Source organism: Paralichthys olivaceus, chromosome 7 (assembly GCF_024713975.1).
Source record: "Paralichthys olivaceus isolate ysfri-2021 chromosome 7, ASM2471397v2, whole genome shotgun sequence".
In the NCBI taxonomy this organism is placed as follows: domain Eukaryota; kingdom Metazoa; phylum Chordata; class Actinopteri; order Pleuronectiformes; family Paralichthyidae; genus Paralichthys; species Paralichthys olivaceus.
In genome coordinates this window covers 20,104,351-20,132,257 of record NC_091099.1, presented here as the reverse complement: position 1 = coordinate 20,132,257, position 27,907 = coordinate 20,104,351, and the positions used below count along the sequence as shown (strand labels likewise).

Genomic DNA, 27,907 nt, shown 5'->3' with positions numbered 1-27,907 from the left:
TAAGAATAAACTCGGGTTCTTTGGTGACATTAGTGGCTCCAAATGAAACAAAAAAACAAAACAAAAAGATTTCTCAAACATTTTCTTAGATGTGAAAAATAGTCCAATTTGTAATATTAATGACTTGAAGCATTTTAGATGTTTCACAGCATCATTAGTTTGTTAGGGAAATATCTGCCCCCAAAAGTGTGAAGGAAAGAAAAACATGTCAAGAAACATTTCAATCAATTCAAATACTGAACCAGTTTAATCAACCTGAGAATAAACACATTCACCGACATCTAGCCAGACATACAAGCAACCAATCAGCCCAAAGTCCAGTCTAGAGTTTTTAACTGGTCTTATATACAGTATGAATTTAAAAACTAACCCGGCATGAAAAAGAAAATGCATCATTATTTGTACTAATTCAGTTAGAGTGTCTTGTGTGCTGTACTTGTTGTGAGGACCTTGTAATCTGGGGCCTTAGTGTTTAGAGCTTTTCTTGCATCATAAACATGTTGTTTACAACCATCATAAAAGTGTATTTCTCCATGATGCAAGACAGAGGAATTGTTTGTCATGAGCGTAGATGTTCCAGATGCTCTGTCTTTGTTCCAGAGGCTTTGTACGCAGACCTGATGACATTGGCCGTGAGCTGAGAAGTGAAAAACCCTCACTTTATATTTGTAATGTGAGAGGTCAGAGTGGTGGAGCAGAGGGGGGGTGCTTGTCCATCTAATCTCTCCCAGCCTGACATCCCTGTTTGTGATGGTGCAGCTGATGGAAACACTACATGGTGCTTTAATCCATAGTAAACTCCCAGTGAGCGAGCAGCTCGGGGTCCAGCTCAAGGACACTTCAGCAAAGACGCATGTGGCTATTGGAAGTGGTTGAACCTGTGACTTCCCACTTGGAGCTTGAACAAACCACCCTCTCGTGCGTTATTGCATCCACTTTCCCCTTTCTTCTCCTCCTCTGGAACCCACTCCTCTCTTTGTCTCCATCTTCCTCCTCCTCATCCTCTCCCAGCATCATTAGCTCTGTGGCCCAGACGACCCCGTCTCCAAGCAACCGGCAGGAGTGGCGAGGCATTGAAAGGATTGCAGGTGATTGCAGCAGCGGCGGAAACAGTAGCACACACACACACACACACACACACACACACAGACGGCTGGCCCTCTCACTATGGCTGCCAGAGAGAGGTATCTCTTGGGTCACAATTAGCTGATGATGCAACCCACCAGCAGCTATTGTGTCTGATGCCAGCTCATACAGACAGACTGCATGTAACGCAAAAGAATTACTTGTTCTGTGTATTGTCCAGTGTATTGTAAGCAGGCTACTCAGTTCACACTCAGTTTGTGTATATACAACACATACAACCCCCTGACACAAAATCCTCTCATCATTTATCTTGAATGTGAGGCGTGCTCCTTCTTCCCAAAAGTTTGTGTAATTTAAACATGAATATTTCACTTATATTTACCTGGTCTGGCTTGGTGTTTCACTTCAAGGTCCCTTTAAGTGGCTCCAGGGGCCAAAATAACCAGTGGTGTAGTTTCACTTTAATCGGATGAAAACAAACAGCAGTTTATATTAAGAAACTCCCACTGTAATTATCACCCTGAATCATTATTATCCAAACATGTAATCCATGTAGTGAGTGTGTATGTGTAGTATGGTGGTGGGTGTGGTAAAGACTTATTATTATGTCTGACAACACCCAGACACTAAACACAGTGTGCTCACTGCTCAGTGTCTGTCAGGTGAGTATGAGTTGGTGTAATGTTACAGTAGAGCCACTGGGGGACACACCTCTCCTCTGGTGTATGATACCACACACACACACACACACACACACACACACACACACACACACACACACACACACACACACACACACACATTGAACAGTGACAGTAAGACAAGGTCACAAAAGTTCCATGACCATGTGAACCTCTTTATTTCCTCGCTATCAGACAACAAGTACATGTAGTTTGTGTCAGTTGTCTGGATCATTAACAGTTTCGACGTCAAAACAAACTTGGTAACATGCCCTTTAAAAATGTAAACATTGATATCAGCAGAAAGTTCACAAACATCTGAAGGTTTTCTATATTTGTTGGAAAATGTTTCACACTGGCACAACATGGATTACATGTTTGGAGCCTCCATATACAGCGAACAGCATCATCATCACCTATACATATTTAGACATACAGCATTATCAGTATCTCAGACTAAATAAGGAAAACACACACTCTGTGTAGCCACTTATAAGCAACTGTACTCCTCTGTATAACTATGCTGCCCTCATGTGGTTACACCGGCAAGATCAACATTAACACAAAAGGTTTTCAGTCATTTGCTGTTCATTTGGAACTTAAACAGCAACATAAGTCTGCACATGGTTAGAAAAAAGAACACTTTATGGTAGTTTTGTGACTGTTTGTGGTTGTTTTTTGACTGTTTGTGTTTGTGTTGTCTCTCTGTGGTTGTTTTGTGACTGTAGTTGTCTTGTCTCTCTGTGGTTGTTTAGTTTCTATCCTTGTTTTGGGGATTTGTTGTGAGTGAAGACCAAAGACCACAAACCCTCTGACCCCCTGTCTTGTGCCTGGGAGGCCTGTTCATTAAGTCATTAATTTTTACTGCTGACTCAGAGGTATTTGGAGAGATTAAGAGTTAGGATATAAATATACCAGTGTATTCCAAAATGAACTGGAAGAAAGAATTGTGTAAACAGGAAAATGATCTTAGATCAACAGAACAACAATTAAACTTTAATCCAAGCTATTCCATTAAGCTGCTTTGGGGGATTTGCAGCACTGATCCAGCTGATGGATCATCTTCTGACTGACCAGCAGCAGTGGTGAACATATTGAAGAACTGATCTAATGATCATAAAGCCTCACATTCAGACTTCTGGAGTTTCTGGAATTTTCTGGCAATGGATGATGAAGAAATAAATCAGCTGTTTAGAGTGAAGAGGTTTCTTTTCAGGAACAGAGGGATCTTTTTTGCAGGAATTCATCCTGAGGAGTCGTTGACATGTTTCATCAGACAAACGACCACAGAGATTTCTCAGCCTGGAGAGGAATCTGTAAATCGTCATCTAAATTAAATTGTAGAGTTTTGACACGTCCCTGCTATGTTCCCATCAGTCTGTTAGTCAGCCGAGGTTTTTGAATGATAAATGAAAGAGTGCAACCTTCAAATTAGTTTCTCATTCATCATGCTGTCATCCACACACACTTACTAATAGAAGAGAGAAGAAATTCTAACAGCAAACGGGAAGAGTCCAGCAGACAAGAGGCCTCGTTCTTCACTCAGTGGATTCATCACAATTAGTAATATGAAAAAATAAAGGCTGTAATATTTCAATTTAGACATCATGTCTATAAAGGAGGAAAAATCCCATTTTATTTGAGTCAGTTTAAACATGTCGACTTCCACTGCACATTATTAAACGCTGTGGCCATCTCTCCAAATTCAGTTTAAAAGACAGAGCGTCATGTTGGTGTGATTCACAGTCTCTCCCCTCTGTCCACATACTGTTCAGTTGGTAGATGATAAGAGGTAGATCTTCTATAGACTGTTGACACTGTGGGCTCCTATATATGATATGTGAGTAAACACAAGCTGGATAATATCTAACTCTTGCTCCTGTGTGGTTTGGAAGCACCTTTATGGTGCATCTCTCTGGGCAAAAGTCAATGTAAATGAATGTAATGCAATATTATCATCAGGGAGGTTATTTGTGTTGTGTAAGCCAAATTCTCAGCTGATCTAAACACATTTTTCCTGTTACAGCCTGCAGAGTTTGATGTCTCGCATATATATAGTTTGAGGAAAGGAAAGTTAGATTAGTTGTCAGTCATGTAAATTTTTACTTCAAGTAATCTGATCGTATAGAACTTTTAGTGTTTTATTTTTTTGCACTAAAAGCACAATTTACCCTTGTGTTGTAACTTGCCCCAAAAGAGAGAAATGTTGTTCACTCCCCAAACCTGGGAGCAGTTTGTTGGTTTTATTGCTCTGCCATGCTTGGACACATTTGATTTACTCGCTGGCTTGTTGCTGCTGCTTTAAGTCTAAATCAGCATCTGATTTCAAACACGTTTCTTTTATGCTTTTCACCTTATTGTATATTGTTGATATTTCGATGCTGGATGTGACTTCCACCAGAGGGAGACAGAGTAATGCGGAAATGCCCCAGATTGTTTTTGCAGTTTCTACTGAAGAGACTCAAACTGCTTATCTAACACTGAAACAATAAAATAATAAAAAATAGATTAGAATAAAATTACTTTTTTTTTACTTCAAGTCACAGTTTTCTGGTGAATTATTTTCACAGGGACAGAATATTGTCAGCTCAAGGTTCATCAGTACGTTAATCTTGCTGTGGTGTCGTCACGGTGAACTTTAGAATTTATGTGAAACTGTAAGAACACCTTGGACTGCTGAAGGAAAGTTAGTAAGTGAACCATGAGTTCAGAGTATTCAAAACTATACCACTGACACATGACCTTGGGTCACTTAAAAGACACTATATACATTTTATCATTATTTTTATTATTATTATCATGGTCCTAATGTTTGGTTTTGTGTTACTCTTTGGAACATCAACGATAAAACACAAAGTCCCGGAGAAAGATTAGAGAGAACAAAAATGTGAGAACTAACCATTTCACTTTATAACAGTCCATCACTTTTGAACAACAGAAGCCCTAACTGATAAGAGCATTTCTGTTTCTCTGATTGTTGTTTGGAGTCTAAAGGTCAGATGCTGAATCCACCAGTCTCCCTCAGGTGATAAACCGAGTATTCTAATGTTGGAAGCCTGAGCAGGAGTGGTGAAGCTCCGTCTGGACTGCAGGCTCTTACACAAGTCACAAGCTCTTGTACGGAGCCGGGCCATGCATTATTCACCGCACATTTACATAAACTGTGAGCATTGCTGGATTTCTTTTGCCACCTGAGGTTTTTGTTGCTTTGCCAACAAATGTTGATGCAACGTGGACAAGGGCAAAGATCGTCAGACTCATCCCTGAAAGCCTTGGTTACCCATTACACCAAGAGAGAGAGAGAGGGGGGGGGAAGAGTCAGAGGAGGAGTTCCAGTGTTTCTGCCCACCTCACCTCTCTCTCTGTCTGAGGGCTGTTTTCTGAAGGCCTGACTCCAGACCAGGCTTTGTTGTATTGTTAAGTAAACCCAGGTTGGATTAGCCATGATTTGCTTCAGAATTCCTTTATTGTGAGGAAATAGTTGTGCGTAATCTGCTGTTCTAACAAATAATGATCGTAGGACCTCGATTGTTACTTCCCTTACTGGTGAATCAGCAAGAATATGGAGAAGAGAGCTGATATTTTCTGTCTTCAACACAACAAGCAATCATAGTTTTATCACCAATCGGTAACTCCTCAGTTTACATCACACCTACAATACAATACATTCAAATGATCATTGTTTTATTCTGGTTGGATTGCCAGATGGATGGATTTTGTGAAATACTTTCAGCTACAAATGCCGATAAACCTATATTAGTTTAAAATATTTTTTGCAATTTTTGTTTTTATCATCTCCAACTTCTGTTCTGACAAGAAATTGTAACAAAAATGAATATAAATAAAGCTGTAACACCAGAACTCTCTCTATGAGCTACTGTTGACACTGAGGCTGAGCAGGATTTATGTGTGACACATCTTTAAATCACAAAGGTAAATCATACTTCAGTGACTGAGGCCTTGCAGATTAACCCCGTTTATCCAAATTAAAATGTGACACAGGTTTGGACTGTCGCCTGCCAACAGGAACTGAGTGATCAAAATGTAAGAACTCACTCTTTCATATTTAGGCAGCAGGTTTCCTCCGAGCTGTTTTGTCATTTTGAAACTGTAAAGAAAAAAGTGGGAGACCACCTCTGTGATGTAAGGGATTAGATGGTGGCAGCAGGCAGCCACAATTTAGACCGTAGATTGAAAATATAGATGGATGACATGTCCTCCTATTAATATAAGCTACACTAATAAACATTTTATTGTAACAATGGATCAAACGACTGTGTGTACAGTCAAATTATACAGATCAGAGATCAGAAAGCAAATTTAAATCCTATTCTTTTGTCATGAAATCAAGTTTATAAGCTCTGGTGGTCTGATGGTTTTTGATTAAATTTAGATTTTGTTGTTTTGTCTTTTTATCTGTGGAAACGATTGAATGATAAATGAAAACAATCATTGTTGATGTCAACTGACTTACGACACCGCACATATTTCTCGGCTAGGTTTTTTTCTTGTGGATGACAGACTGTTATTAAAAAGGTGAAGTCATGTGAACACCACACACTCACATCTATAAATAAAATCTACAGTCCTTCAAGGCAGTGGTGAGTCATTCCCCAATTTTTTCTGACAACAACATCAAGAAGTTTTTGCCTTCTCAAACTGAACTTTTTCTTTTTAAATCAATAAAACAACCAAAATCCATTTAAAGCTTACTTCAGATAATTTTGGATCCATCACAATAATACTCTGTGACATGAGGAAATTCTACAATTAGACAATCTACATGAAACATTCATGCAACATCCCTAACATGGACATGGTAAAACAGACACTTGCACTTCCAGGCTGAGTTTGACATGTTACCAACAAAGAGGCTGAATTTCTTCTGCTTGCATGTTTTTTTAAAAAGAGCGAAAAGCAAGTAAACTTGTTTTCTTTCAAGCTTATCCAGTTGCTGCTTTTTAGACTTATTACTATAATAAAATCTCCTACAGGGGTTGTTCTCTCAGACACGCAGGATATAAATGAATCATTATTCAACTTCTACTCTGATTCATCTGAACGCCCAACAGACATCTGGGAGCAGGACAACCCTCCTGACAACATAAACTATCCAACACTTGATGAAACATCTCACAGCAACAGACCAATCTTAGTTTGTGAGATCTACGAAGCCATAAAATCAGGGCTAAATGGAAAATCCCCAGGGCCCGATGGATGTGCAGTTACATTTTATACAGGATCCCATCGTATTTGCCGTGAATGACGTACAATGAATCTTTTTTGAACGGCCGGCTGCCAGGAAACTTTCTCTAGCCTCCATGTCAACAAAAACTTCCTCCATTAATTATATTTCCAGACTCTGTATTATTTTATCTTTCAAATTTTAGCAGAGAGATGAATCTGTTGTTAACTCACAGATCTGCACATGCTTTAAAGGTTCAGTGTGTAGAATTTAGTGACATCTAGAGGTGAGGTTGCATGGTGCAGCTCCTCATCTCACCCTCCCCTTCCCAACATGAAAGAGAACCTGTGGTGAACTTCAGTTGTCATGAAAACTCAAAAGGTTTCAGTTCGTCCAGTTTGGACGACAGTAAAAAACATGGCGGCCTCCACAAAGAGGGCCCCCCCCATGTAAATATAAAGTATTTAAATATAAAGAGCCCATTCTATGGTAAAGACAACAACAGTTCATACAATTTAGATAAAACACACCAGTGAAAACATCTCTACGATTATTTTATATTCAATTTCTAGCCAAAAATTCCTTTCACCTAAATCTTACACACGGGAACTTTGAACAGCAACAGGCACCTGAATACACACACTCACACACACACACGCACACACACACTGCAGTACAGTACTATTAGCTTAGACATACTGACGTGTCAGCCAGGACACTTGACTGCATAAAGTCTCTCATTGTTCTCCAGGATGTGAGCACTTTATCTTTTCACATGAATCCAGAGCTTTCAGCCGACCTCTACCTGCCCTTCAGCTCACTCTGCCTTCTCAGGAGTTTCTTGTGTTGTTGTTAAGTTGCCTCCAAAACGAGTTGTGTGTCTTTCCAAGTTCTCCAGGGCTCCAGGGCACCGTACATGAATTTCAACTCTGCTCCTCACCTTTTTGGAAATGATTGTTTTTGGCAAGGAAATTCATGCTGAGCGTGAACTTAACAACAACTCAGGTGAGCTGTTTTTCTTTCAAGTGCGGATTTCCAAATAACAGGGCTGCATGGAAAACGTGTGGGGTGGTTGTTGTGAGCACGCCACCACACGTCTCCAGGACGGGGAGTCACTGTGGAGTATGAAATTCCAATGAGCTCAGAGTTCCTGATGAGTGACTCAGAACAAACGAGGTCTGACAAACTGACAGAGGCTCTTATTTACCTTAATGAGCCACTGAGGAAAACCCACAATAACCTGTTTGCTGCATGTAAACACAAGAGCTAACTGACATACCAGCACACTGAGGTTATTGTTGGACATTAGCTTCCCACTGACATGTTAGTTTATTATTACAGTCTGGGGGCTTTAGCTTCACTTTTGGAGAGCAGTCATGTCGTGCATCTTCATGTACTGTTGAATGCTCTGTCCCACTCTACTCCTCAGCCCTACCACTTGGCCCTACTCCTTTGTGAAGGGTTGGTGTGGTTCCATTTCTCTATGTGATGTAGGGGTAGAGGCCATCTAGCCCTTCAAACACCAAATGGGTAGACGGATGCTTTATGAACCGGCAAAGCAAATCAACATGGCTACTGTTAAAAAGCTCATAAATGTAAGTATGAAACTTTGCAAAATAACTATTGAAATATGTTATAATTCAGGGGAATATCTTATTTTAATATAAGAATATCGCTACTCACGGCATCAAAACAAACCTGTGAACAGTCTGCGTGAGATTAACTAGTTATGTTCGTGACTCCCGTGTCCCGTATATGAAGTTTGAAAAAACGTCCCCTCTCATGTTTTAAGGTTTTCAGTGCGGGGCAGAAGTTTCTATGAACAGGATTAACGTTACCTGGAAATAACTGAAATAAACGCGCTGACTGTGTTGTGATCAATAGATCTGTCCCGTCTGTCCTGCAGTTGTCAGATGTGTCGCTATTTTTATGTTGGTTGTACGGTTGTTAATATTAGTTGTGGCTCCGTTTGGGGGGGACACTCCCAGTGAAGGCACTTCATATCTAGGGGTAGGGCCAAGGGAGAGGAATTGGCACAGGGCCTAAACTTGTCACCCACAGAGTTGTCAAGTAATTGTACACAATTCAAATGTGTGGTGAATAAACAGCAGCTCTATTCCTCTGGAAATGAATCGCCACGTATCAAAATCCTGACCAAAAGAACTTTGACCTCTATTCACTACCAAGTTATATAGCTCTTTCCATATAACATGGGTAATTAGAGTTATAAAGATTAATCATCTGCATTTTTATTTTGAGCTCTACTTCACTGAGCTAAAGTCAGATTTAGTTTTTAACTGATTATTGCAATGACTGATCCAATGTGTAAAAGAGTGTTGTTATATTTTCTTTATTTTAAAACTTTATATTAAATGTTTGCTTTAAAAAAAGATTATCTTCTAAATCAACAGATTTTAAACCACTACCTGCTGTACAATTAATAAATGGGAACACATACTATTTGAGTGTTCATTTCACAAACGTTTCTCATGATGTGCCATTTCTGTGAAAAACATACATGATAAATGACTCAAATCATAACAGAAAGACAGAGTCAACACATGTTTACTCCTCTGAGGAAACACACAAATTCAACAGGCTCCATCTGTGACCTCATGCAGTCTTACTATCTCCAGTGGAGAGGCTCCTACTGGGATTCATCAGCTGACATTATTCTGAGAAGTGATTTCATTACAAAAACAGCTCCTCTACCACAGCCTCTACACTATGAAGTGTGGAGCAAAAGGACTGACCTGGCTGTGAATCAAAGAACTTCAAAATCAAAGCCTTTCTTGATGAGGTGTCTGACTGTTTGAAGAAAGTATTCAATCTCATAATCAGTCCCCTCCCCTCGCAGTTAAATCACCTAAATATCCAAGTGGTACCCGCAAACACATTTTTCCTTCACTTTGCCTGAATGTTGCCAGAGAAAACACTGGCACAGCATCTCCTCTTCTCATCTCTGTTTTCTCTTTGGATGCAGACTGTAGTGATGCCTTCGAGTGCTGTGGGAAATAGTACAACTTTAAAAGATTTCCCAGTTACTCTCTTTGCCAGTTGCAGAGATTTAATGATAAGGTTACAGGTTACATGTTTCTATATTTCACTGATAGCAACAAATTATTCAATTACTAAGCTGCCTCCTGTGGGGATGTCATGACTGGTTTAGGACATGCAATATCCAAACACTGTCATCATCACCCTCTGAGTCTTTACAAAGGAACTGATTACTCTTCCATGTTCAAAGAGGGTAAACCTGTTTTCAGATAAAGCATCGTCTCCATGCATCATCTCAGCCATGAAGAGAATGTCTATGAACATGCACAAATAAAACTCCCTCAACCGGCACACCTACAATAACCAATCAGATACAATTTAAGGAAAAAAAAGTTTTGTCATTGTCATTACTGCACTGCTCAGTTTATTTCCTATAAACATACTTAAAAGTACAGTGTGTAGAATTTAGTGATATCTAGTGATGAAGTTGCATGTTGCAGCTGAACACCCCTCACCTCACCCTCTCCTTCCAAACATGAAAAGAACCTGTGGTAGCTTCAGTTGTCATAAAAACTCAAAAGGTGTTTAGTTTGTCAAGTTTGGACTACTGTAAAAAACATGGCAGCCTCTGTAAAGAGGGTCCCCTCGATGTAAATATAAAGTGTTTAAATATAAATGGCCTTTTCTAGAGTACAGAAAGCTACAATTCATACAATTTAGAGGAACCAAACAAGTGAAAACATAATGAGGGTTATTCTACATAAAATCTCTGCCAATAGATCTGTTTCACCTAAATCTTACAGACTGGGCCTTTAAGGTATTTAACCTCTTTTAGAAAAGCTGACAGGAAATAAAAAGAAACTGACCCTTGCAGGGATTTTGTGTTTACAATGTCTTGAACCCTCAAATTGCCTAAAATGCATCGCCTCTCATCTCTTGTTGAAATAAATGTAAGCACAGCAACAGACAGGGCCATTTTGGAAATATTAACTTTCACATGTCTTATATTCCTTTGGCAAAACCTCACCCATTCCACCGACCAAACTGTGTCATCTGTTCTAAATACAAGAAGAACTTTTAACTCTTTTTTTAAATTTAGTTTTTGTCAAATGTGGCTTTATGCCATTAGACATCTCTTTAAGTAACCAGAAACATCAAAGCGCACAAATATTATATTACGTGTACATCAAATTTATTTTTTATATTCACTTAACTGAAAAGAAAATATTCCTCAACAATTCATTCACTGATGTCAAACCAAATTCACAGGTCCACTTTAATTTAACTTGTCAATCTTCATTCTCCAAGAGAACGGAGAGATCAATTTTCACTTTGATTTAGGGGAGACAAATTATGGGATGGCTTTTCACAGGTGGCAAAGAACCGTTCTTCTATTGGATCAATACAATATTACACAAGATGCTTAAAAAACCTTTTGCTCTGTAGCTGTTCTTTATGTATTGTTGCCTGGAGATAAGATTTGTGTGTAACTGTGGATTAGTATTGCTCAGGAATCATGTGTGTAAAAACAAAAAAAAATAAAAAAAATAAACACACACTTCCACTCTGGCTTGCATGTCATGCATCTGCACACGTTTTGTTGTTTTTCTTATCTTTATTGGACTATACATAATATTCTTAAATGCATAGGCAGTCATTTTATGTTCTGCATGTCAACTTTGTATTTTCTACTTTTGTCCAATCATCACAATGTTTAGGTAGAAGCTTCCGAATGAGACCGCTGGATTTTCTGCCTCCACCTGCACTTTTTTATTATTCCATAGTAGTGCATTTTCTTGAATCTGTGCTCAACACTTCTAATCTAACGTGCAACAAAAACAAAAACTATATATTAAATCGTTTTTCAGACGTTCTTGCACGTCAGAGTGAGTGAGTGTGAGACGTCCGGGCTTCAGAGGGGTCCCTGAAGGCAGCGCCGGCCCTAGCGGTGATCGCTCCCTGGAGACTCGATGGAGAGGGAGCGAGGTGAAGCAGGACCTCACACCGGATCATGGCGGCGCCTGTCGGGCGGGACACCTTACCTGAGCACTGGGCGTACGGTGTGTGCGAGGACGGCAGGGTCTTCTTCATCAAGTGAGTGGGGCAGTGCGACGCTTTACCGCAACCGTGTGACGGGAGTTGTTTCCTTCTCGGCGGTGTAACAGGTGTTTTTCTCCCCCCTCTCTCCCTCTCCCACCCGCCCCGTGTGTCCGTGCGGCAGCGACGAGACGCGGGCCACCACCTGGCTCCATCCCAGCTCCGGTGAACCGGTGAACTCCGGACACATGATCCGCTCAGGTAGCTCGCTCCGCGGGGCCGTTTGACCTCCTGTTTACTTTAGCGTGTTTGTGTTCAGTGTGTCTTAACTTCATGTCGGGCCCACGGAGCCGCCGCGGCCGAGAGAAGAAAGAGAAACTTCCCCGGTGTCACGAACAAGTGTGTGGGTTTCATTTCAGATCTGCCTCGGGGATGGGAGGAAGGTTTCACGGACCAAGGGGCCAGTTTCTACATAAAGTAAGTGCCGCTCCATCATCCCCGCTGTCTGTGCTTGTGCTGCGGTCACCTGCGAATTACTGAAGTTACCGTGCGGCTTAATATGGCTCCTGCGCTAATTCCCCCGCTACGAGCAGAAGTAATGACCGAGACAGAGTGGATTAATATGGGGTGTGATCTACCTGCTGACCCTGGGACGACCCCTGGGACGACCCCTCTGCTCCCAGCCTCTGCTCTCTGTCTGCCCTGGTTCTTACATCAGGTGTATAACTTCTATACTGGAGTGTGTGTGTGTGTGTGTGTGTGAGCTTCTATACTGGAGTATATGACCATGCTGACAATGAGATTCTGTGGCACCAGTTTGCTTTTCCTCTTGCTGATCTTCCAGATCTACCTCAGTGAGACAGTTTGCATTCACACATAACATTTGTTTACATACTGAAGCTTGAGCGACACTGGATGTTTAACTTACCAACGTTTGAGGAAGTATTGGGTGATACTCTTCTGATTATTTCATTTTCAATTCACTTCTTAAAATAGCTCTCTCTCTCTCGCTCACACACACACACACACAAATATATGGGGTCCTCATGATCTTTGCTGCCTCTGACCCTGTCCTCGTACTGGTGCTGGCAATATGGTCCTCAGGTGTCACCTGGCTCTCTCCCTGGATCTGACCCTCCCACCACATTTAAAGACCCTGACCCTGGTCTCTTTCCTAGAAATAAGGTGTTTTCCATACTCATACATTCACAGTTTAACACAACAAGACTAATGTCTTTACCTTTTACAAGTCTGAATACTAGAGCGCTCTAACATCATGACTCAGAGACAAAAACGAACAACCTCACCTGAGACTGTGTGACTGTGACCAGAGAGAGGCACAGTCCATTTGTGGAACATTTCCATAAGAACTTTATCACTTATATCAACTTGCATTTGATGTCTCTGGGGTCTTATACTGTTGTACTTGTTGTATCGGTGCAGTGAAAAAATATGATATAATATTTACAGTAGCAGAAGAGAAGCAACACCCATTAACCAATCTGAAGCAAATGATATTTGATTTTCTGAAGAAGCCGGTCTCTAATATTTTGCTGTCACTGTGTAAAAGTCCGTATCATTATGAAGCCTTGCAGACATTGAACATATATAACAGTATTTGTTGTAATTGTATCTTTTTTCAATGAATCAAGACTTCATTAATTTCCCATATGATACAGTAAGAAAAACATAATTCATTTAGAACCTGGTTGTTTTGAGTAAGTTAATCTTAAATATTATAGAAATATTACTACATATTTTTGTGGTGGTTGGCACTGTCACATCACAACAAGAGGATTTTGGGTTCAAAGCCGGGTTTATGTCTCTCGGTGTGGAGTTTTCATGTTCTCCCTGTCTGCCAAGGTTAGTCAGAGACTCTTAATTGCCCGTTGATGTGAATGTGAGCATCAAGTTCCTCTGTGATAGAATGGCGACCAGTCCAGGGTGTACCCCACCTCTTGCCCAATGTCGGCTGGGATCGGCTCCAGCCCCCCAAGACCCGCTTTAGATAATGGATGGATGTTTGTGCCAGAGTTGCATCATGGTCTATAAACTTAGTCTATATTTGTTCTTTACTCTTCCAGGGATTATTAACTGTTTGAATCTATTCACCAATTTATTTAAATATATGATTGTAGATTAGAATGTGGTTGATAAATCTTAAAATATTGTCATCTGGCTTTGATAATCCTATATCTTTTTATTTTTTTGGATGAGAAAACTTTCTTAGGCACAGATGAGGCAGATCCATGATCTCTGGTTGCCAATAAAGTTGTGTTGTCTGGTGCTATACTTTTATTGTTTGCCAAAGGTTCATGTATCCAAATGCTTCATTTTATATCACCATGTGCTATGTGAAAACCTATATAATGTCGAGCAGCATAGAGGCACATGTGTTCAGATTAGTCCTCTGAGTCAAATATTTTTCCTGAACAAATTTTGGCTCAGCCATGCCTCAGCATACCCTGCTTACTTTCATGTTTTTTTTCTGTGTGTGGGTTTGTTTCTAAGACTCCATGGTGGATAACGGATTTCTCTGGTTGTTGAATATTCATGTCTTTTCTTTCTAAAGCCTCCGTCAGATGGAAATGTGACTGTAGTCACTCAGTAATCGACTGTTTTAAGGCACTGTAACATTTTTAAAACGCCCTCAGGGGGACTCAGAGTGTTCTATGACTTTTCTCTGCTGAGCTGTTGATTGTGTCATTGAGGGCAAAGATCAGTTAAGTAGCTGTTAATGGTTCATGCTTCAGTACAGAGGTTTTTCTTTTTAGATTCGGACTACGTGTTGTCAAAATTCAGGCTTATTATAAGTATCTTGTTGCGTTAGATGTTGTTAATTAGAATTCTTCAGTCAGATTGGATTTGCTGTTGTGTTTTTGCAGTGATGGGACTATGTGTGTGTGCATGTGTGTTGTTTTTCTATTACTCAATGAAAAATACATAAAACTGGCAATTACTGTGTTTTTGATTTCTGGTATAAGATTTCCTTTACAAGTGAAACCCTGCCACATATTCAGGACTGTAATTGGCCATCAGGCTCTCACCAGGCAGTTGTTGCTGTGTCACATGTGATGCTTTTTTTGGCTGGAAAGCTGTAGTCTGCATTATACACTATAAATTCATATTCAGCCTTAATTCTTTTTGAAAACAAAGCACATCGTGATTGTCTGTTTTGCAATTTTAACATCAAGCGACTGAAAGCTCAACAGGGGAAAAAAGATCCTCTTAACTTTCTATAAAAATGCATTTAAACATCCACCCGAAGATAATATTTTATCAGACTTGAGTTCACCTAATCAAGTAGGTATTTTCCAAAGGTAGTGTCTTAGAATGAAATTTTCTTTTTTTCTCTCATCCATTCACCAGGGAGATAAAAAGAGATAATTATGGGGATTATTTGAAGTGTCCAAATAAAAGTTAATTATTTAATTAGTCCTTTGAGGGAATATAACAACAATTTATATCACAGATTTACATTTGTTTGTTTGAGCTGAAGTTCTGAAGTTTCATACATCATTACCTCCACCTAGGAGGTCTTGTTTTCACCTCTATCTGTTCATTTGTTTGCCAGTGGGATCATGCAAAAAACTGAATGGATTTCTGTGAAACTTGGTGGAAGGATAGGCAAAAGGGCACCCATTCAGTAGTGGTGTGGATTCAGATCAGGGAGCGGATCAAGAAACTTTTGTCACTTTCTTTATCTCACTTTATCAGATTGTTTCACATATTCACTGATTTCCCAGAGGAAAATGTATGAGTTATGATGAAAAAAAAAAAAGCAGGCACATTTAAGGGACTGATACCTGAGCGTTGTGTTTTGTGCAAAACCAAATAAAAATCCAGTGGTTCACGTTCACACAATCAGAGATGTTTTTCCGGCTGTACTTCCTGTATTTAGCGGCTGTAGCTGTCTTTTCTAATATACCATGTGGCTCTGCTGTCCGTTCACTTGTCCATGTCTGTGATTGGTCATATGCAGTAAACACCGCCCCTTTCATCTGCATGCGCTGAGATGCAGATGGACAAACCTGGGTTGACTTACAGAGTTGATATCCGTCAGCGTCTGCCCGCTTAGCCTGATTGCGATTGTTAGGTTAAGTTCACCTGCCAGACAGATATCCTGGGTATGTTGAACTTGCTTCATATACAGTACCTCTGCAGTTAGTGAGGAACAGATTAGGGAGCATTGGTCTGTACAGGTTAGCCTTTAGCCTAACCTTTAGAGTAGTGCATAGCCTGGCTAGCTTTCCCCGCTTCTGTTTCTTCTCCCTCCACCTAAACATAATCTTTTCCAGCCCGAGTCTCGTTAATCGTTGCTCTGACCTCACGGGTAATCAGTCCCAGCAACAGACAATAAAAAAGAAAATGATCTCCCTGATTTTCTCATAAGCTGTTGTAGGTCATAAAGAGGCAGCAATATTAAAATAAGACCGATCATAACCAGTTAAGAACTCCTTGTAGGGGCTTCAAGTGTTAATGCTAGTTATGATATATATTGCATTCTGAAAGTATTCAGATCCTATCTTTTTATTTTATCATCAATCTACACAGTGAAAAGTACATTTTACACTTTAAATTATTAAAAATTATTATTATTAAAAAACAAAGATGGAAGTCTTAAGATTTTTTTTATGCATTTATATTTATTTATTTATTATAATCATATAAATATAAAAATGGAACACCTGACTTAACTTGAATTTTTAATCTGCAACACATACAGGTCAAACCTGAAGTGATGTTAACTTTTGTTGTCTGACATTCTGAATTCATATTTAATTGGCATTCTTGTTATGTAGCAAATTCATACTGACCTGGACATCTAGTTAAAAAATATAGGTAACGATATGTTAACCTTACATCTTGATTTCAGTCCTAACTTTTGCTTCATGTCTGACTTCATACATGAGAAAGGAGGACAGGTGAGAAAGGAAAACTAGAGTGAGGACAGGACTGTCTCCCTCTTTGGCTCAGTGGGACAAGTTTGTTTTCTGTGTCCTTCTCCAAACCTTTAACAGGCTTATGAATGGTATTCCTTATAACAGAAATAACACAGGGAAGTTATAACAACCCTGAAATGCAATATCCTATTCACATCAAAGGGCGACTATTTATCTACAGGCCATGTTTATATAACAGCCCCCCAGGGCTCCACCACTGTCTGCTCTGCAGCCTCCTCCATCCAAAGTATGTTTTTCATCCTTTTATTACTTGCAACAAGAACAGTACGGCTCCCCCTGTGTCTCTGCGTTTGTTTCATTGTCTTTGCTGAGTTCTTGGAAACAACTCAATGTGAGAAAAGAAGCTCAGTTTGATTCCCTTCTTAGCATAGTGTGTATTTAACAGCAGAGTGGGAAAGGTTTTTCTGATTATCATTTTTAATCCCGCTAAGAGAAAGATCTTCTAGGGGTTGTTAGAACAAGACTTCGTCAAAATCTGGCTGATGGGTAAAACTGAGGATGTTGTTGACTGTAGAATTGTAAGAGACTAATCGGCACATTTATGTCATGACTATGTTTACCATATTCTGAATAAGACATCTTTGACTATGGTGTTTGCATGAGTTGCCAATAGAATATCTTATTCCTGTTTACATGTTACAGAGCATAGCCCGATTATAACTCATGTCATTATGTCCACTACGTCATTTCATCTGATGTCACACTGCCAGATATAAAACCCCAACCTGAAACCTAAAAATCTTATTTAGCTAAAGCTACGTCTTTTTATTTAACCGTCTTGTTTACAACCATCGTACATCTCTAGATTGTCTCTCTAGTATTATTATTTTCATTCAGAGATGATTCAGAGGAAAATTTGTTTTTGTTGACCTTGACTTGTGACCTTTGACCGATCAGCTCTAAATGTTAATCATCTGGATATAAACTTGCACGCACGCACGCACGCACGCACGCACGCACGCACGCACGCACGCACACACACACACACACACGTAGTAGTCAAAATTACTGCACTGTTATCCCAGTGAGCAGAGAAATTAATTAATTTACCAACTAATTTCATGATTTAAACATATAATAATAATTGAGAATGAAAACATAACAGCCTGGAGGCTTATTTCCTGTAACGAACAACAAGAATAGTTGGCACACGGCTGTGACGCGATGTGTTTGGCTTGAAAGAAGATGGCTCCATAACTGCAGAGTTGGTTTAACTACTCTTGTTAGTTGGCTGTTATCTTTAATCAATGAAAAGTAATTACTGCAGTGGAAACATACCTGATCGATCAGACAGACCGCAACATGAAACAGGTCCTTTGTGTGAACTGGCCTCAGTTTGTTGTCACTGAACCATAGTTTGTCAAAAGGCATGTTTTATTTTAGGTAAGGTGTTGATGTGCTCCACAAAAACATCTTTTCCCCCGGCCTCTGCCTGGGCTTGCTTTAATAAACCCCTTCATGTGCCCCTAAGGACAAGTGTGGTGTATTTGTTTAGTTTGTTTGACAACTTCTACCTCTGCAGGTTTAACCCTCTCTCACATACCTCTCCTCGGAAATATAAAATGTGTGTTTGTATATGAATGTTCCAACTCTTTCAGTCTTTGTGTTTGCTCACACTCGTATACACAGACACAAACAGACATGGTGTCTGTGGTTGTGCCTTCCCTCTGAGGGGCCTCTAGATGGATCCTCCTGCTCCTAGTCCTGCAAGCACTCCCAGCAGGGGGCTCCTGGGACAGGGAGATGGGGAGCAGAGCCGATCAGATCCAAGGAGGATCAAACCTCCTGCAACGTCTGCATGACTGCCTGTGCTGAAAGGAATTGAAGGGAGGCAGGAGGGAGAGGAAGGGAGGAACACGCACTCACTCACTCACTCTCTCTCTCTCTCACACAGACACACACACACGCAGTAATACAGAAATTGAGAGAGATGTCAGTGATGCCTGTTGGTGGTAGAAGACATCTGGTACAGTCCCACAGGCCTCAGCCCTGTCCTCAGTCATTATCCTGCTCTAGGTCAGAAACACAGTCACCTCTCTGTATCTTACCAACATTAGTAGGTATTGCAGATTTCACTTTGTTGTTGTGCTGAAATGAATTGTCACTCAATGAATCAGTCCAAAAGCTAATGAATTGTCTAATTGTCTTTAACTGTTTTAAAAATGAAGTTATGCTTATAAGGTATTTTTCAAGCAAATGTGCAAAACGTGTTTCTGGCTTCTCAGATTTGAACATTTGCTTCTTCTCTTAGTTCTTTTTAATCCCTGTAAATCAGTGAGCTTTTTGATTGTTGTGGGTAAATCAGTTTGGCTCTGGAATATTTTCACCATTGAATTCAATTGTATTAGATTCTGCTGCTACAAAGTTTACCCCTGAGGCTCCAAATGTGTTTTATGGACTCTGTTGAGGGGTGGTGAGAACTTTCCCTTTAATCTCTATTCACAGATTTCGATGTGAATGTACAGAATCTGTAGGCGAGGGACAAGATTTTGGGGCAGGACGCCTGGTTACTGGTTCTTGTTTAACCAATCATGCTTGAGCAGGCTGTGGTTTCCCACAGGTAAACAGTCAGTGTGGAGATCAAAAGAGGCGGAACACATTGACGGTATGCATTCGTTATCAGCAGTTAATAGAGATCAGCCTAAATGCCATCTGGACCTTAAACACCTACAAAATGTACATTGTGTATACAGCGATACAGAAGGTGTAATCTCATCCCAAATATCTACTGTCTACACCGGAAGCACCGAAATATTGGCTGTTGCACCCAGAGGCTAATACCTTATCAGAAGATAGCTGATGGGCTCTGACAATTTTGTATTAGCCATGAAAATACTGAAACTACAAAATGTTATAAATCATATTACAGATTAAGATTGGACTCTTCCATCACAGCTCACAGATAAACCAGTTACACAATTAACCCAGTTGATTGGTGAATGTCTTGATACGCTTACCAACCAAATAACTAGTGTGGAGACACTGACAGTCACTTTTGATTTGCTCACCTCCAGTTCTATATTAAAATCTCAAATATTCCTGCAGCTCATATTAGTTTAGACTGAATGACTAAGGAGTGTGCAGATCTGCGGAGGTAGTGCTCTTGGCAGAAAGCTGAAATTGGTTGTGCAGTGATTTGAGCGCTGTATGACTGGCAGCGTAAGCACAATGATAGTATCACCAAGCTGTGACAAAGGAGCTTATCTCAAAGTAGGTTACATTAATGTCATGAGTATGGCCCCTGCAAGATTCAAACCCTTCAAGTCTCTGTTATACTGACTAGAGATACCATCAAGACGGCAAATGACTTTGTTAAACCTTTAAAAGGTTTGCTGAGCCGAATGCTTTGTCTCAGCAGTGTGAGTGCTCACTTTATTTGACAGTGACATGCATTCAGTCTTTCCAACCGTCTCGACTGATCGAGTCTTGGTTTAGGAGGAAAAGGGCATGTCTTTCAATATTAGAAAAATATAGTGGGTGGCTGCTTCTCTGTCTCTCAGTGCTTATGTAGAAAAGCACTGAAGAGTACAATATCATGAACCTTGTGAGGAACTATCAGGAAAATATAGCAGAAAATACCCTCGTGTCCCTGGAAAGATGTTGTATAACGGATGTGAGCTGGGCCATGTAACAGCTATTTTTCATTTTTCAAACTTGATTTTGGATAAGAGGAGCTTGGTGATGATGTGAACACCACACTGAATAGACCTGAGCATTGATGTGTACAGAGAAGGCCACGTTGCTGCTGCACCGGAGTGAGTCCACCTGAACGACTGCTATGAGGCTTTTCTGCTCACACAGAAAGGACAACTTCATGAAACGGGTTTCCAGGAATTTTCTTTTCTTTCTTGTGAACCTACTAATTTAACCGATGGATCATATTAAAGGCGTAAGAACACAGGGTTGGTCTGTGCTCGCCGTCTGACGTCTCTTTGTGCTCAACTGAAAAAGAGGCTTTGTTTTGTGGTGGAGCCAAAGCTAAACCAAAGAACCAACAGTTCCCTGGCAGACAAATAAAGGCTGGAAAAGAAAGCTTTGTCAACAATAGCTTTTCTGTTGTTTTCATTGGTCGAAGGTGCTAAGCACTTCCTGTGTTTGCTTTCGGAGCAGCAGGAAAGTTAAAGATTATTTCTTGTAAATGTCAGCCCAAGGACAGTGTTTATATTCAATGTTGTCTTCACTGGCTGTTCTCCATATTTAACGGTGTTCCCTCCAGATATTTGCTTCCAACACCTGCCTCTCTACAAAAGACCCTGTTCAGCAACATTGCATGCCAGGATTATATTTCGCTTTTTGTAAACATGCTTCTCCTTCTTGACTGTCATTCAGCTCACTTTAAATTGTGAGTAAATTAGTAACGTCCAGAGGTGTCAGGTAAATTATTTCCTCATTCTCTCCTGGCTCCATCTCTTTTGTTCCCACACATCTTAGAGCATATATTTGAACATGTGTTCTGAAAGTCCTCAGCAGGAATAAAATGGCAGAATTTCCTTGAAAAACTTGAGGGTTTTAAATGCACAATGTATAGTTTTCTGTCTTATGCAGAACAACAAAAGACAGAGTCTGGTGACATTGAGAAGTAGCATTGAGTCATCAGTCTTGTCATTGCAGTCAGTTTAGGATTCCCTTAGTGTCAGTCATTCAGCGTTTGTTTATCAGGAGCTGAATTATCTTCTCTGAGGTCTCCTCCTCCCTGAAACAAATGGACCAGGTAATTAAAACAGGTACATATAAAACCATCCCAGAGGGTCTGCGAGCTGTGCTGCAGCTAACATTTGCTCAGCTTGTTTCTCTGATAACTTATGATCCAGACGTTTAGGAGGAATTGAAGTCTTCTCCCCTGCTGGTGCTGACCTTTTCCAGCACCAGTATGAGGATAGGATCGGCGGCAGCAAAGATCATGAGGACCCCTGTATAGCGAGGCGAGGATGGGGGCTTCTCTGAATGGTAGATGTGTACATTTGAAAATCAACACAGCTTTTCACATTTCCACCCAAGAGTGGTCCCTGGTGCTGGGGGGCTGCCCACCTTTGATTAGAGGATGTTAGCTTTTTCAAATATATGTAAATGTTCATGACGAAGAGACGTCCCAAACAGTTGACTCTATGTTTAAGCGTCAGTCTACAAGGTCCAAGATGGATTTAAACATTAGGTGGTGTTATTAGCCATGTTAACCCATACATTTTTATATACATTTGTTAATAAATATGATATTTAAACCACCATTAGTGTTTCATCAAAGATAAGTCATGATTTAGTTGCTCAAAAGACACATTTAAGTGTCTTTTCAATGAAACTGATGGATTGAGAAGCTCAGTTATGTATTGATGCTATTCTAGCTCTGTTTCCATTTGTCTTGATAGAAAAGTTTCACCGCTCTTTGGCTTTTTCTTGGCAAACACCAGAGGAGTAAACACTCCTGCAGTAAAGTTGGCTCTTGAGTGGAGAGAATATTTAATGTTTCTTCACCTCAGAAGATGAGAGAAAGTATAAGATATAGAGGAATGCGGGTCTTTTTGAAATAAGACAAGTAAATTTTCATCAAATCCACGATCTTTCCCCTGAGATGGTATCCATCTGCAGAGAGAGCTTCTCCGTCTCGCTCCCTCTTTTACACTCTGCCTTACACGCACTCCCTTTCTGTCAATAGCTGATCATCTCTCCTGTTTTATAAAGTATGTCTCGCTGTGACTTCACCTCCTAACTTTTACCTGACTTACTTTTTTCACTCTGTAAGGGTAAGAGATGTTGAGACAGTTAGAGAGGCCTTATTTCAGTCATTAAGGAAAGCCAGGACCAGGGTTTGAATCTACAGTGTAGTGAATAGTCAATTAACACTGAGTTTATTCCCAACAATATTGATCATATATCAACTCTTATCAAGACAAAACACCAAACACGCAAACAACTGCTGGGGAGTGGTAACCTGGAGGGCCATGCTTGTTTTTTTGAAGCCAAAAATTGTACATTATCTTAATTATTCAGATTTAACAAATAACAGTAAACCTCAAGCTCAACTGTGACATGAATTTAAGCTGAACTTGATAAAAAGGTCTGCACTTTTCAATCTAAATTAAATCACAGTTTCTATTTTTCCATTAGTGACTGCACATTAAAACCTGATGAAATAATGGTGCTGGTATATGAATGGATTATTGATGAGTGTTGCCATATTGTGAAATTAATTAATTTTCTTCCCTGTGCAAAGAATTAGATTGGGAGGGCATGGTTATAGCATTGTAAAACCACGGCTTGTTGTGTTTCAGCTTCAGGTTTAAACAAACGGGATTGTATTAGTTATCAAGCTTTTAAATGAGCTTTGGAGCAATGGGCAGGGTAGCTATATTAACCTAAGCTATCAACCGCTGGCTCCAGCTCCACTATATACTCGCCTATTGATCTGTTCATGATTAGCAGAAAAGCTAATAAGCATATTTTCCAAAATGTTGATCTAGGCAATAAGTGCAGTTTTAATGTACTTGATATTATTATCAAATATATATTTTCTCTCTCTCTACTTTTCAAATTAAAAAAAGTTGATTTTTGTGCATAAAACTTCCAGTGAGTTTGGTTTTAATTAATCATTAGATGCCATATTTACGAGTTGCAACGTCATGATTGACAGCTGAGACTGAGCTGCAGTTGGTTGCGCGTGTGTATTAGCGGGACCTCGATAATGCGACTCCATCCCTGAGCGCTACGGCTCAGACTTTGGCTCCAAATGCCATCATTGGCACAAGATGGCAGTGTTCGCATCGCGGATATTTTGGCTTCATTTGTGCACAGTGGGAGGAAGTGGAAATGCGGCATTCATCTTTATTTACAATCTAGGTTACAGACAGTCCACCAGACAGTCCTAACAATGATGTTTTATACACACTGACATTTGAATCATGTGTCCTAACAAAGCACCTCCCTGTGGTAGTTAGATTTCATCAATCCTGTCACTGAATTCTTTTAATACTCTTCAAACTGAAAATAATATTTTGGAGATTTGTCTCCCTCTTGTCTCCCTCTTCCTCTTCTCCTCCTCACACTATTGCAGATGCAAAGATTATGCTTTTGGGTCATTTTAGTGCACCGCATGCCGATATGTGCACTCAATAGCATCTCTGAAGTGATTCTGAAAATGGAATGAATATTTAACCTTCATGCCCTGCAGTGGTATTAATCCACAGACTCTCACAGAGGATCTAAGTCCAACACAGATCTGTCAGGCTGATATGTGGGTTAGCATGAAGCTCTTTGAGAATATGCAGGACTGAAAACAACAACTAAAGTGTGATGGAGAACTGCTGTATTGTGCTGCTACCAGTTTGTTTTGTCATAAATAATCAGATAAACAGAAGAAGTGGTTTGGTACCAAACAAATAGCCGCTCAAATCCAAACAGCTAATCAGAAAGTAATTAGGAGCATCCCAGCTTCATCCGAGAGCTCATGACTGTGATATTAAAGAGAAACAAAATGATTAATTTGCATGGGAACAGTTTAGATATTACATCTCAAAAAGAAACACCTACTCATATAAAAGGATTACTTACCACAACATGATGAGAAATGGTCATCCACCCCATCCTTTCTTCCTTACTTCCTTCAAAAGGTGTATGGCTTCTTTCTTTCCTAAAAAAGGGAGCACTTTCTGTGACAAAATGTTCTTAAAATAAATGTCTTTCTGGTACAATCATACTCACAAAGATCATCTGTTAAAATGTCAACCATGTCATAAAAAATTTAGATTTGTGTGCACAGCGACCTTCTTTCTGTTGATAGCGTGGGAACAGCTACACCTGATTTCCTGCACGTCACAAGTAGAGAGCAGAGTTATTGCCTCTCACTGCATTTTATCAACAGTTGTTTATACATTTCAGAGAACATTTAACCACCCACAGCTTCCTGTACACTCAATGTCAGTCTTCATCTTTCATTTAAACTTGGAAAAGGTGGATTTGTGAGAGTGGCAGTGTTCACAATACTAAAAACATGCTTATCAGTTTGTATGACTGTGCAGCACATATGGAGAGATGGAAGTTGAGTTGGGTCTGAAAGGTATGGGTATCTTTGTTTTAGGTCCGCAATCCTACAATCCTGTAGGATTTTTTTTTAGCATCGGAGGTAGAGCAGCCATTATTTCCTCTAATGTCTCTAGTGTAATTTGTCTGTTAAGCGTCAACTTCCTGTGGCCTTGAACGATCATTGCAACATCTCAATGGATTCTCAAAGGATTGAAGTCACCTCTGCTTTGCACACCGGCTGCTCTCTTTTATTCCGTTTTCTCCTCCATCCTTTGATTTTCCTCTGGTTCAATCCCCCCCTTATATCCTGTTCTCAAAATAGCAGCAAAGTCGCAACACTTGTGAATACAAGTCATACTATGAGCAATGAGCATGCGACAGGCTCACAGTTCATAGAGGAAGCGTGGCAGTAAACAAATCAGCATGATCTCTCTTGGGCAGCTGGCTCTGACCATGGGGACTTAAATACAATGATGAAAAATGTGATTTTTACATCTCAACTGTGTTTGCTGCTCAGGCTGCCACATGTCCTCAGTTTCACCTTTGTGCAAACCAAGCATGGCTGAATCAAATGTTGATATCAAAAACTCACATAGTAGTCCTAGAGGTTTTTGTAAATAGAATGTGGGCTGTATGGTGCAGTAAACCATTTTAAGAATTTGCAGGGAAGTTAAAAGGCAGTATTTTTTTGGATATAAATACGTGATCAAAAACTTAAAATCCATTTAGCAGAGGCGGTTTTTCATCATAAATGTGTTCAGTGACGTACCAGTATTCTCCATCCAAAGTCTGCACACATGCTTTTAAAACAATAAACTTCAGAAATGGGAAAAATGCATAAAATGTTGAGCCCACAAAGGGAAACATTTCCCAGAGGCTGTCTGCACTTGCTGAATTTCTCCACACGACAAGCCCACTCATCTCTCCAGTGTAGGACCAACTCATGTTGCTCTTCTCCGCATGACTGTCTGCGAACCAGGCGAAAAGCTTGTGATTGGAAAGTGTAGGGGGGGGTCCATCTGTGTTCCACACTGAGCAGGAGGACAGACACAAAGGAGGGATTGAAGGACACTGGTGCAAACAGCGAGTGAGAGAAACAACAAGATGGTTGATACAACGTTGTGGCCCTCAGAGTCTGGCTGGTCGTGGGAGACAGTGGCTTTTCTGTCAGTGGAAGGAGGCGGGTGAGACTGCCTGGGCCACGCCACCAAAACATTAGCAATGCAGTTTGGAGAGGGAGAAATCATGTGAGGAGCACTGGGGAAGGTCGGAGACAAATAGGACAGCGGTGATGACACTTGATAGGACACAACAGCAGCAAGCAATGTAGTGAGAGGAGTATGAAGAGACGAGAAGATGTTTAAATATTTGAAAACATTGAAAGAGAGAGCCTCAACATACCCTTCGTGCTCTGCTTCGCTCTTGCCCTTCTCAGTGACTTTTAATTGAGATCATTCTAATTGTAAAATTTGTGAGAAACGGCCGTAGACAGGACGACATCCACAAGAGATGAAACACTGTGAAAAGGGAAACTAAATCAAGAGAACCCAGCTACTACAAGTGAGTGAGGATTCAGAGGGATAAAGCCTCTAATCACCCGGAAAAGAGGTCCATTGTTGTGGAACGATGGGTACCTGCTGCAGTCGTGACCCTACACGGGAGGCTGGCCACGAGCTGGTTCCCATCAAACGCCACACAGTCTGGCCAAGGACGGCCAAGGTGGTCACTAACGTCCACGATCATGAATTCTCCACATGGGATCTGACGTGTGACGCAAGGTAAGCCCGTCGTAAAATTATTCAACACAGAATGGTGAAGTGCTGACATCTGTGGAGGCGAAGTGTCTGTTTTATCAGAGATTAAGATTCGTCATCGTGGCAAATGTTTTCAGTTTGTTTCTGGGTGAAGCTCAGTTCCTTTGCTGTTGACACAAAATAAAACAATTTGTGCGTGAGTGCAGTTTGTCAGCTGTATGCGGTTGTAACGGGACTCACGGGACGTAGGAGTAAACACACACTAGTCAAGCTGCATCTGTTACATATCTCCAAACACACACAAGTGAATGTATACACACACAAACACACTGAGTGCCAGTTGTGGTTGTGTCTGACATGGAAGGGTTACTGTAAACACACTGATTCCCAGCTGAATGCAAACACACGATTAATTCAGCCCGACAAGAGGTGTATGACAGCTTTACTGACGCCCAGCACTTTCCTCAGCCTCATTCAGCTACTCAGATCATAAAGACGTTGGATTTGCTCCTGCTGTCGGACAAGCAAGTGAAACAGGGATGAGAGAGGAAGATGTAGGCCTACTGTCCTAGAAATGATTTACTATTACTATAATAATCCCCCATTTTCTTGCAGAAACAGTAGTGACTGAATTCTTACACCCAGACTCAACCTGTCATCTCTTTGGCACAAACCAATATTGATTTGAATTTAATTTGGTGCCTTAAGAGAAGCATCTTGTAAAAACAACCTAGATGCTATTTGCTGAGAAAAATCTGGGCCAGATGGAGTCTTAAAGACTGAAAATGCCTCCAGAAACAATTTGAATTTCAAAACACTCGTGCAAGGATTTGCATCAGCTCTAAGTACCAGTATTTAGAAAGCTGCAGTGGTAAATATGTAGGCTATACTGGGAGGCTAAATATGCCACAGCCAGTCTGATGGTCTGCTCGAGTGCAAGGTTTTTTATTCTTGATCAAACACAGTGGCTGGAAATGAGATGGTTCTGAGGAGTACAGCAGCAAGTGTTTTCTTTAATCCAGCTATGAAAGGTTATTTATCTGTATTCTCTCTGATTCACTGATCAAAATCTGCTTTTAGATGATTGCCACATACATTAAGACATTTCATAACCACAAACATTTTTTTTCAAAGCTTAAAAAGACAAGCTGCTCAATTTTAAAAAACATTTGCGATATGACTCAATATTCC

At 40.3% G+C, this 27,907-nt stretch overlaps 1 protein-coding gene across 19 annotated transcripts in view; it reads left to right on the top strand.

Moving 5' to 3' along the window:
- Window positions 1-11,883: 11,883 nt before the first annotated feature.
- Window positions 11,884-27,907, top strand: part of plekha7a (pleckstrin homology domain containing, family A member 7a) — a 116,434-nt gene continuing 100,410 nt past the window's right edge. For 11 of the 19 annotated variants that reach the window (XM_069529045.1, XM_069529043.1, XM_069529058.1 and 8 more), the window contains exons 1-3: window positions 11,884-12,042; window positions 12,170-12,246; window positions 12,405-12,462. In XM_069529045.1, the coding sequence (XP_069385146.1) occupies window positions 11,960-12,042; window positions 12,170-12,246; window positions 12,405-12,462 (218 nt within the window). In that variant the 5' untranslated portion in view covers window positions 11,884-11,959. Of the gene's footprint in view, window positions 12,043-12,169; window positions 12,247-12,404; window positions 12,463-26,452; window positions 26,741-27,907 lie in introns of those variants that run through there. The other 8 variants (XM_069529061.1, XM_069529060.1, XM_069529059.1 and 5 more) reach the window with 2 other exon arrangements.